Source organism: Oryzias melastigma, linkage group LG10 (assembly GCF_002922805.2).
Source record: "Oryzias melastigma strain HK-1 linkage group LG10, ASM292280v2, whole genome shotgun sequence".
Lineage (NCBI taxonomy): Eukaryota > Metazoa > Chordata > Actinopteri > Beloniformes > Adrianichthyidae > Oryzias > Oryzias melastigma.
Genome location: NC_050521.1, coordinates 7940096 through 7951870, shown reverse-complemented (window position 1 = coordinate 7951870; position 11775 = coordinate 7940096). Strand labels below are relative to the sequence as shown.

The following is an 11775-nucleotide window of genomic DNA, read 5'->3' as shown; positions in this document are numbered from 1 at the left end:
AAACCGTTAACAAAATTGCCTAAAAGCTCTTTTTGGAGGTTTTTCCGTCTAATACGAACTACATTTTGGTTGGATTTTACCCCTCAACTCCTCCTTATGATAAGTTTGTTTATACATAATCTGATGGCCACATTTCGCGCCATTCCTGACAAACCGGGCGGAAGTTTATGCAGTCACGTGAGGCAGCAACTTTCCCGCCACTACCAAATCCCGCCCCTCCTGTGTGAAAGCTGCCACGCCATTGGCTGAAAGCATTGTCAGACTCGCGCCACTTTTTGCACTCCGACTGAGAGGAGCTGGGTGCTCGTGAATGGGTTCAGTACTCCAGGATTAGAAAGTAAGATTTTGAACCTTCACGTTTCCTTCACTTGGACTCTATAACGTTGCGTTAGGACGTGTTTGCGTTGAAGCTGAACGCCTGCAGCCATGGCTCGTAAGGATTATGCGGAAGAGAAAGGTAAGGAGTTGTCTGTGGAACAGCATGGCAGCAACAGGTTGACCGGAATTCTTGACAAATGTCTAAGTATGTGGAAAAGCTAATCTTGTAAAGATAAGTGTCGCAGAATATTATATAAACGTGCCCGCGTGTTTGCGGTGCCATTCATTAGTGAAGTTTATTGTCTACAAAAGTTTCTGATTCTTCTTTAACTATATATTTTTTTACATTTAATGCCACGTTATTGTTAAAGTGTAACACGATGTGTTGAATAACCTATTAAAGAAATAACTCATTCTTGAGGGTTAGTTTGAAGTCCTGCATTGTTTAAGTTCGTGACTGCTCAGTGACCCGGATGGAGCCTTAAACAAAGGAGCAGGCGCCACTCTGAACCACATGCCCGGCGATGATGGCCCTAAGGGGGAGTTGACATGTCACTATGTGTAAAAACAGTTCCTGCCACAACCATAGACCGTTTATGTGATGAGCAGTCTATAGCCACAACCAGTCTTGAACATTTGAGCAAACTTTATTGAAAAAGTACATAAACATATATAAATCTGAACCTGTATATATATTTAAACTTGCATAAACGACTTCAAATGCTTCTTATGATATGGACTTGTTAAAATCACAACAAAAAAGCACGTTTTGTAGTTAGTATACGTATAAAATAGTCAAATGTTTGGCTGAAATGTCCCCACCGTAGCTTCTTCTTATGTGCTAGCATGCTAGCTCGCTAGCTGTTGTCGCGTGAACGAGCCATTTTGTATTTAGCGCCTCGTGCGGTCACTGAACCCGGCCGCGCGGCTGCTTTTTGTTCCGTGTCGTGAAGACAAACACTTCGTAAAGCGAAGCCCAAATTCATAAACCATTCATGAAACCATAAAATAACCAACTTGCATCATAAAAAATAGAGCCGAAAGAAAACGCCGAAAACAAACGTTTTAATAGATGTTGAACTGCATACACCACTATTGGCAAGTCGTCTTGTATGCCAAATTAGTTTTCGAGCTGTTCCATACATATATATGTATAGTCCCCCATGTAAAATGGTTTATGCAACCGATAGTGTCTACATTGTATTTCGAGTTTGCGCGCGTTTAAAATACCCTTTGGGCTTATTTTGTGCCGTTCCTCCCCGATGTATTATTTCTTATTTAAGTAGCGTTAATGTCCGGGGCGGCATGTACGAATCACTACCCTGCTAGCAGGAGCTAATGGTAAGATGGCTGGCTGCAGTTTGAAAACAACAGCCTGGACTGCTTTTAGGAGCGGAGGAGCCGCGGAGGGATATGAAGTGACGCGGCACAAAAGCCATGTGCTGCTTTGTTTACAATAACATCCTCGAGCAGATACGCAATAAAGCAACGCTGGCGCTTTCCCGCTGCTGCCACCGAGTAAGTAAAATGGTTTTTATCGCCACAGAACGGGTGTTTGTGTCTTTATCGTGTTAGTTCTGCATTCCAAGTTGTTACGGTTCTTTCGAGAAGTGTTTTCAAAGAGGGGCGCCGAAGTGACTGCGCGCTTGTTGTTTTATTTACAACATGTTTGTGAGGAAAATCCGCTCCGGAAATCTCGTTTTTTCACCCGAAAATCCCGCTAATCTGCACACCTGTGCTAAACAACGAGCTTCCATCAGGGCTCTTGCAGCTAATTGTGTGTTACTGTAGGCAATAGTGACTCATCGAGATTACAGGATGCCATGTTACTCAACAAAGGGGGTCGTCGCAGGACAACAAATTAGCTCCCAGTTGAAGGCCCGCAGCTTTAAACTCACTATCTCAATCATTCTGCAGGAAAAAAAATACAACTCAATTCAGATCGGTTAGATGTGGAATCTTTTTGTGTTGTAAATCTAAATGCATGTTTTTTCTGTTTGTTTGTTTTGCAGAAAAGTGCAAAAGGTTCCTGCAGGAGTTCTACACAGAGGATGGCAACGGGAAGAAAGTCTTCAAGTATGGAGTTCAGCTTGTGAGTATCGTCCATGCACAACAAATTGATTTAACCTGGCAAATTAGGGCATTAATCTATAATATCTGCTTTTTACATTTAAAATGCCTGTTTTTTATTGGATAAGCCAAAAGGTGAAGAAGATGTGGACTATAGATGTTGTTTACCTTTTCGCTGCACTTTTAAAATATTTTGACAAAAACAGGTTTATTTAACTAATGAAAAATAGTGTTTTTGTGGGGTAAATTCACATTTTTACAGTGATAACGCACTTGTATTCTAAAAGCTTTTGTGTGTTTCTGTGTAGGTGGCTTTGGCCCACAGGGAGCAGGTGGGCCTCTTTGTTGAGCTGGACGACGTGGCTGAAGAAGACCCCGAGCTGGTGGAGAGCATCTGTGAGAACGCCAAACGCTACACCGGCCTGTTTGCCGACGCCGTCCACGAGCTGCTGCCAGAGTACAAAGAAAGAGATGTGCGTCTTTCACTTTGTGTAAATCAGCAGTGCCAAACTCAATCCCCAAAACCCAAAACACACCTTGGGTCGCGGGCCAAACATGATAAACACTGTAAAACTACATTTTTAAAACTGCAACTTTTTAACCTAATTATTAACTAGATGTATAGCATTAACTGTGATAATGCTAGTGTTAATAATGTAAGCTGAATTTGATAGCTAAAGTTGCTAAAGCTGAAAAGGCTGAAGCTGATAGCCAGCTAAAATAATAGCAAGATCTCAAATTAGCCTAAAAAAACAAATTTAGGTTAGCCAAAACAGCTAGTATGTAGCTGAAAAATAGCTAAACTTCAAAGTAGCCTAAAAATCTTTGTAAATGCCAAAAAAAAGTCCTAGTCCTAAACTAGCATGATGCCAGTTTTTAAAACACTAAAACATAATTATGAATAATAAAAAGGCAGGAATATTATTCCGGCATAATTCAACTTAAACCTTAAAAAACGTAAAATATTTTACTGTCCGTAAAAATATATTTTGTCTTAATTATACAAGTTGAAAATAAGCACAAGATAACGTTAATTGCAATAAAATAAAATGATCTGGAGGGCCGGATCCGGCCCCTGGGCCTTGACTTTGACATGTAGCATGTATCATTACTGTGTATCTGCTAACAGTCCTAAAGTGTGGGGAAAAGCCATCTTTAGTAGTTTTTGACATGTCCCAGCTTTGTACTATATACTTGTTCATTTTTATAAACAAAATTTTTCCTTTAAGCTAAACTGCTGCGCTTTTTATATCTGACCCCGTCACCTTTTCTCCTGAAAAGGGTACGCAAATGGCAAGCAGTATCACAGCTCTCCAGCCGTACAGTTTTGATCCAGATTTTAGTTGGAATGAGGAAAACAAAGACGTCTATGGATATATTTGTTTATAAGTGAATGCATCAGGAGGAGGAAGAGCAGGGAGTTTGTGGCCCCGCCCACAAATAAGTCCTTTTTTTTTTAAGTCTATATTATTTGCTCCATATTAGGGCTACTCCACTCAATGAACCAACAACTCACCACTGTGTTTTATTATTTCAGGTGGTGGCCAAAGACTCTCTGGATGTCTACATTGAGCACAGGCTGATGATGGAACAAAGGGTACGAGACTCCGCAGACACCCGAGACTCCCGGAACCAGTACCCCCCTGAGCTCATGAGGAGATTGTACGTAGATCCACTTCCTTTTTTTTTTTTTAATGTCCGTTCAGTCTGAATTCTGCTCTCACACAGCTTCTCCCATCCACAGTGAGCTCTACTTCAAACCTCCAAACACCTCCAAGGCCAAAGTGGTGCGCGACATCCGAGCCGACAGCATCGGCCAGCTGGTCAACGTTCGGGGCATCGTGACCCGAGCCACGGAGGTCAAACCCATGATGGCTGTGGCGACGTACACCTGTGACCAGTGCGGTGCTGAGACCTACCAACCTGTAAGCTCACATCTAAACTGACTTCACATTCAAACCAGGAGGCAACAGGAACCCTCACACTCCCCCCATCTCTGCCTCAGATCCAGTCTCCCACCTTCATGCCGCTCATCATGTGCCCCAGCCAAGAATGTGTCACCAACAAATCTGGAGGAAGGCTCTACCTGCAGACCCGGGGCTCCAAGTTTGTCAAATTCCAGGAGCTGCGGATTCAGGAGCACGTACGGAGATTCAATTAGTACACAATTAGATCAGATTAATATAAATATATTCAAATCATATAGTAGATTATTCATGTATTTCTAAACAAATGTGTATAAATGTCTAAACTTAAAATTGAATTGATGAATCGATAAAATTTAACTTGAATGGATTCAGGCTCTTGTGAACTGAATAGTTTCTGTAAATTATAATCGAGTAGTTTTATCAACTTTCTTACAAGTTTTGTTTGGGATTCTCCAGAGTGACCAGGTGCCTGTTGGCAACATTCCCCGGAGCATGACGGTGTACGCGCGCGGCGAGAACACGCGTCTGGCTCAGCCCGGAGACCATGTGGCCATCACCGGAGTCTTCCTCCCTCTGCTGCGCTCCGGCTACAGTCAGGCTGTGCAGGTAGCTTCTACCACCAGCAGCAGCTGGGTTCTTTCACCTTCACAGGAGAACCATGTCCAACTCCTCTGCTTTCATTTCAGGGACTTTTATCTGAAACGTATCTGGAGGCTCACAGCATCACTCTAATGAACAAAACGGAGGACGACGAGCTGGGTAGTGAGGAGCTGACGGATGAGGAGCTGCGCGGCATCACAGGTGAGGCTGCAAACTCTGAACAAGTGAAGCGTCCGTCCCTTTAGCTGCTAATGCTCCAATGTTTGGTTACAGAGGAGGGATTCTACGAGAAACTCGCCGGTTCCATCGCACCGGAGATCTATGGACACGAGGACGTGAAGAAGGCTCTCCTCCTGCTGCTGGTCGGAGGGGTGGAACAGGCACCAAAGGGCATGAAGATCAGAGGTGAGCACACCTGAAACGATCGGTTCAGATCCAGAGAACTCTGTGTAAACCTTGTGTTTGGTGACTCTTCTCCCTGAAGGAAACATAAATATCTGCTTGATGGGAGATCCAGGAGTGGCCAAGTCTCAGCTGCTGTCGTACATCGACCGCCTGGCTCCCAGGAGTAAGTCTTTGACTATTTCCTCTGGAACAGGGGTCAGCAACCTTTAGCAGTAATGGAACCATTTGGAGTCGTTTTCTACTGATCAAAATCTAGAAGGAGCTGCATAGTCTACTTTAGCTTTGAAGAAATTAGGATTTACATTCACGGCCTTTTTTTTTTTTTTTTTTTATAAATAGGAATTATGTTTGTTTTTTGGCACAGCAAATTCCTATATTGTTTTTCTTTTGTTTACCTCTTTGTCCTCAGCAGTCTTACACTGCTGGGTTTTGTTATTTTAGTTTGGGGTTTGGTAGTCTTAGTTTTTGGGCTTTGTTTATTTGTTTTCTTTAGGTAGTTTTGGTTTAGGGGGAGCTGCTGACTCTGACGGTCGACATGTCTGGGTCAGCAATCTCACTGATTTATTTTCCGTTTGGCCAAAGAGCCACCATGGAGAGATAAGAGACACATGTGAAGCTGCAGGTTGCAGACTCCTGCTCTGGAAGAAGTGATGACACATTTTCTGACAAACTAAAGTGGATTTGTGTTTAAACGTCTGTCTTTTTGCGCTCTTCAGGCCAGTACACGACAGGTCAGGGTTCATCCGGCGTCGGCCTGACTGCAGCTGTAATGCGTGACCCCCTGACTGGTGAAATGACCCTGGAGGGCGGGGCGTTGGTTCTGGCCGACCAGGGCGTCTGCTGCATTGATGAGTTTGATAAGATGGCGGACGCCGATCGAACAGCCATCCATGAAGTGATGGAGCAGCAGACCATCTCCATTGCTAAGGTGGGAGCGGCTGCCCGACCCCCCCCTAAAGCACGACGATTTCGAGTTGTGACGCTTTTCTTGTCCCCCGTGCAGGCCGGCATCATGACCTCCCTCAACGCTCGCTGCTCCATCCTCGCCGCAGCCAACCCCGCCTACGGCCGCTACAACCCCAGGAAGAGCATCGAGGCCAACATCCAGCTGCCGGCCGCCCTGCTGTCCCGCTTCGACCTGCTGTGGCTCATCCAGGACAAGCCGGACGCTGATGCTGACCTGCGCCTGGCGCAGCACATCACCTACGTCCACCAGCACTGCCGACAGCCGCCCATGCACTTCACGCCCATCGACATGAAACTCATGAGGTTGTTGTTTAAAATACTTCACAGCAACATCTAAGCGTGAGGGAAAACCTTTAACGCCATTTTGGACGCTCCCTCCAGGCGCTACATCGCCCTGTGTAAGAAGCGGCAGCCCGTCGTCCCCGAGTCCCTCGCCGATTACATCACCGCTGCCTATGTGGAGATGAGGAAGGAGGCCAGAGTCAGCAAAGACACCACCTTCACCTCCGCTCGGACCCTCCTCTCCATCCTCCGCCTCTCCACCGCCCTGGTGAGGACCCAAATACCCCCGCTACCCCTCACTTCCTGTGACACATCTGCCCCGGCAGGAGCTCCATCAGATGTCTCCAGTGGACCTCTCACTTCAAAGTCTGTGCTTTCATTAGCGGCCCAGCATGAGATAAAGTGCTTACAGTGCAGGTAGTGATCATAACCCAGTCTACTGCAGTGTGAGCACTTCTCTCCCACGCCGGTCCAAAGCGCCTCCCTTCCAGTTTCAGCGCTCTGACTGTCTCATGACGTCTTCAGGGTTTCTGCCTCTGGTTATCAAAAGTGCTGTTTGTGCAGGTAGAAGTCATCCGCTACTGCAAAACCAGCACTTCAGGTAAACGGGTGGACTGTCCACAGGAGGGTGCTGCCGCATCCTCATGAGGAGAAGGAGCGTCTTCTGGTCCTGGCCAGCTTTGCAGGGTGGGCAGTCAGCCTGTGCATGCCCGGAGCAGCTGTGCAAACCCATGCAAAACTGACCATGGCCAGCACTGCCATCCGTACCTTCTACAGTAAAAGAATACAACAAAGTGTGCTGTGATTTTATTCTCTTTAATGCCTGTGTGCTTGTTTGACCTGTGGAGAGATTAGCTGGTGTTGAGAGGCGGAGACTTGGGCAATTGCCGGGCATCCCAGAGGGCATTGCACTTGTCTCGGTCTGACAGTGCCGGCACAGCGCAGCCTCCGTCGACGCGGTCCTGTCGGATCAAAGCATCCCAGCCCCCAGAACCGCCATCTGAACCCCACCTCTGCTCTCTTCCAGGCCCGGCTTCGCATGATGGACACAGTGGAGAAGGAAGACGTCAACGAGGCCATGAGGCTCATGGAGATGTCGAAGGATTCTCTACAAGCAGACAAGTCCAGCACCACAAGGTCTGTGTGAAGGATCAGAGAGTCGGGGTCCACCGTTCAAGTAGTCGGGTCCCTTTAGGGCACATGTGTCAAAGTCTAGGCCCGGGGGCCGGATCCGGCCCTCCGGGAGGTTATATCCGGACCTCCAGATTTTATTTTATTTTATAAGTGGCCCGATGTTTTCTTGCAGTTACTTGTATAATTTTGAAAAAAATATATTTTTACAGAGAGTAAAATATTTAAGTTATTTAAGGTTTAGGTTGATTTATTCTAGAATAATATTCCTGCCTTTTTATTATTCATAAATATGCTTAAAAGTTACAGTTTTGAAAATTGGCATCCTGTTAGCTTTTTAGACTATTTTGGTATATAGATTTCTTAGGCTTTTTTGCAGTTTAGCTAATATATCAGCTACATGCTAGCTGTTTTGGCATTTTTTATTTATTTATTTTTTTTTATTAAAGCTGTGTCTGAAATGCCTCCATAACCCCCAACTACTAAAAAATGAAATGGTGCAGGAATATATACTGCCCTGAATTTTAAAGGCAATTCTGACACCATGCTCACAATTTTTCTTTCATTTTTACAAACGCCGGTTATGAAATTGAATCAATATGAACATTTTAAGATGTTTATTTGACTCCCCTGTGGTTCCGATGAAAAACTACATTCAAACATGTTTTTTGTTTGAAATTGTTCGACCGCAATGCATTGTGGTCTATATTCACTAATCTAGTAAACCACTGATGCACGCTAGGTTTTCACAAAGGCTTCTGGGAAATTTCTAGTGCACTAGATTTTGGAATTGGTAGATTCCGACAGAAAAAAAGTTTCTGACAGCACTAGAAAACGGCGAACGCACTATATAGTGTGAAGAGGGTGGAATTCTGACACAGTTTACATTTTTTGGCTGCTTTGGACCTAGGCTAATATTTACATACTATAGGCTAATATTTACATACTAGCTGATTCAACTAATTTAGGCTTTTTTTCAGCGTGTTAAGCCATTTTTACAGCTACATGCTAGCTGTTTTGGCTAACCTAGGTTTATTTATTTATTTTTTTGGGTTAATTTGGCATTTACCTAATATTTTAGCTGGCTATCAGCTTCAGTGTTTTCAGCTGTTTATTTCTGTATTTTTAGCTATCAATTTCAGCAGGTAATTATATCTAGTTTATAATCATTTCAAAAAGTTACAGTTTTAAAAATGTATTTTTAGAGTGTTCTTTAAATGTTTGTCTTTTTCGGCCTGTGACCTGAGGTGTGTTTTGGATTTTGGCCCCTGTGCAATTGAGTTTGACACGCTTGCTTGAGGGTTTTCAGTTTTTAATGGGAGACCTGGAGGAAGCTGTAAAACCTCTGCAGGTTTTACAGCTTTGTGTTCCGCTTCCTGTTCAGTTGAGCAGGCGCTGGGGGTGATGTCACGCTCACACTTCAGCCCAGCTCCCACACTTCTTCAGCAGCGTTTCTACTGGATTTAGTTAAGTCAGCATTCTGACCGAGATGTTAATCCGAGTCTGTCCTCCTCACGTTTAGGGCCCACCGTCCGGCTGATGTCATCTTCTCTCTGGTGCGGGAGCTGGCCACGGAGAGCGCAGCAGGTCGCGGCGGGGCCGGCGGCGTGGTCCGCATGGCTGAGGCGGAGCAGCGCTGCGTCTCTCGCGGCTTCACGCCCGCTCAGTTCCAGGAGGCCCTGGAGGAGTACGAGGAGCTGAACGTGTGGCAGATCAACCAGGCGCGCAGCCGGATCACCTTCGTCTGAGGCGGACTTCAAACGGTCACGATCCTGACCTGCTGCAGCCTTTTCTAGTGGAGAATCCTGCTTGTAAATATGTACGTCAGAAGTTAGTATTTGTTTATTCAGTTCACGGCTCCATGCATCGGTCGATGCAGAGCTTCTCTGTACATTTATTATTGCAAATGTTAGAAAATTATAATAAACGCTTCAAACCTGTGTGATCTTCATTTTCTCTCATCCTCCTGGTTCTGTCTTGACTTGTTTTAGGTCACAGGAACTCATAAATGATACCATCTTTTTCTAATTAGTCTTCTCTGTAAGAAGTGAAGAAATGAGCTGCAGGGAAATGTGGAGCAACAATCACAAACTGCTGTAAACCTGGGAAAGGTTGAATTGTGGGAAAAGAGAACGATCCTCCAAAGGCGTCAAGTACTAGGACCCTCATGACAGACTCTGACTCTGAGGAGACGGGCAAAGGAGAACTAAATGAAAATACTCTAAAGTGAGATTCTGTTAAATATATTGATTTATGCTCAAAAGTGGGGCCCCAGAAAGAGGCAAACACAGAATCGGCATAGAGAATTTGGGTCAGCATAAGAAGCTCCTGGTTCACGGTTGATTATTTCAGACTGTCCCTCGAGTCTTGATGTCGATGTAAAGGTTTTTTTTTTTTGCAAAGCTAAAACATGAAGAGAAAACACCCCCCTTTTTTTTTTTTTTTTTTTTTTTTACTTTTGACAGATTAATTAGCGTCCTTTCAAAATGAGACACCTTGCACCAAAACGGATCCTCTCAGTGCAGCAAATTAGAAGTATAGCATAATATCAGCAATAATAATTAATACAGTTTCTTTCACAGTTTGTGGTAGATTTGACAGAAATTCGTAAAACAATCTAACCAAAATTAAATTGGATCTAGTTATATGATGCTTGCAGTATGTTTCATTCTATAAGGTTAAGGCACTTAAAATCCTTTAAATTTACAATAAAAATCAATAAAAAATCCGCCTTATAATCCGGTGTGCCTTAATTCTAGTTGTGCTCACTGATCTCCAACGGATTTTTCTGTGGTAAACGTCACAAATCTGCCCAAATGTTTTTTCAACTCGTGATACTCACTGTCCTTCAACTGTTTGTGAAGGAGCTGAATAAAGGTAAGTTAATTTACTTTCTTTTTTTTTACTTTACTACTTACTTACTTTTCACTTTACAGGTACTTCCTGAAGTTGAAAACATTCTATTTTTCTTTAACCAGAGAGCCACAATAAAAGCGTAAGAGAGCCACATTCGGTTTTTGATTGTGATTTAGTGTTTCTGATGTTGCTGATGCTTAATGAAAAGAAAAAAGAAAGAAAGGTGTACTCTTCCTTTGTCTTTCAGTTGTTGGGATAGGCTCCAGCAGGACATTCAGGACCATGAAATTTTAGCGGATGAATGGAAGGGATAAAGAAAAGATAGATAGTTAGATGGAAGGAAGGATAGATGGATGAAAGGAAGTATAGATGGATGGAATGAATGAAGAAAGGATGGATAGATATGTGAAGGAGGTATAGATGAAAGGAAAGAATGGAAGGAAAGAAGGATAGATGGAAGAATGAATGGATAGATGGAAGAAAGGATAGATAGAATGAAGGAAGGATGGATGGATGGAAGGAAAGAAGGGCATATAGAAGGAAGGATGGACTGATAGATGGAAGGAAAGAAGAACAGATGGATGGATAGATGGAAAGAAAAAGGACAGATAGAAGGATAGATGGTTAGATGGAAGGAAGGAAGAAAAAGGATAGATGGATGGATGGATGGATGGAAGGAAAGAAGAATAGATGGAAGGAAGGATGGATGGATAGATGGAAAGAAAGAAGGACAGATAGAAGGAAGGATGATAGATGGAAGGAAGGAATTGAACAGACACACTTACAGAAACACACAGACCTTCACAGCACACACAATGCAGAACACACAAAGTGTCTGATGAGAACACTTTACAAACATGGAGGTAAACTTAAAACTTTTGGTAAAGACAGCAAGCAAAACTACATAAAACTCAATCTTTCAGTGGTAAGAAAAAAAAAGTAAATAAATATAATAAACATGATAGGCTGACAATCCCCCCAAAAAGAACAAGTTAATTCGATGTATTATTCTTCTCCTAGAAAAACTGTCAAAAAAGCCTTCCAACTGTCTGACCGGGGTACAGTATTCAACTGAGCTTCCTTTTGGCCTCGCTGCACAGCTCCAAACCCACAGCCAGCAGCATTTAGAACTAGTAACTCAAAACTGAATTAATTTAATTAACAATCTTAAATAAACTGATTAAAATGCTAAATATGTAAAAGAGAGCTACAAATACTG

The 11775-nt window shown here is 43.5% G+C and overlaps 1 protein-coding gene across 1 annotated transcript; it reads left to right on the top strand.

The window, feature by feature from the left end:
* Window positions 1–242: 242 nt before the first annotated feature.
* mcm7 (minichromosome maintenance complex component 7) lies at window positions 243–9641 on the top strand. Its single transcript, XM_024283941.2, has 15 exons — window positions 243–457; window positions 2331–2410; window positions 2697–2861; window positions 3926–4050; window positions 4133–4313; window positions 4394–4531; window positions 4773–4922; window positions 5003–5117; window positions 5190–5321; window positions 5401–5484; window positions 6038–6249; window positions 6325–6590; window positions 6669–6837; window positions 7597–7706; window positions 9223–9641. Exons 1-15 carry the CDS (start codon window positions 427–429, stop codon window positions 9446–9448), a joined length of 2184 nt encoding a protein of 727 aa, XP_024139709.1. The 5' UTR covers window positions 243–426; the 3' UTR covers window positions 9449–9641.
* The last annotated feature ends 2134 nt before the right edge of the window (window positions 9642–11775 follow it).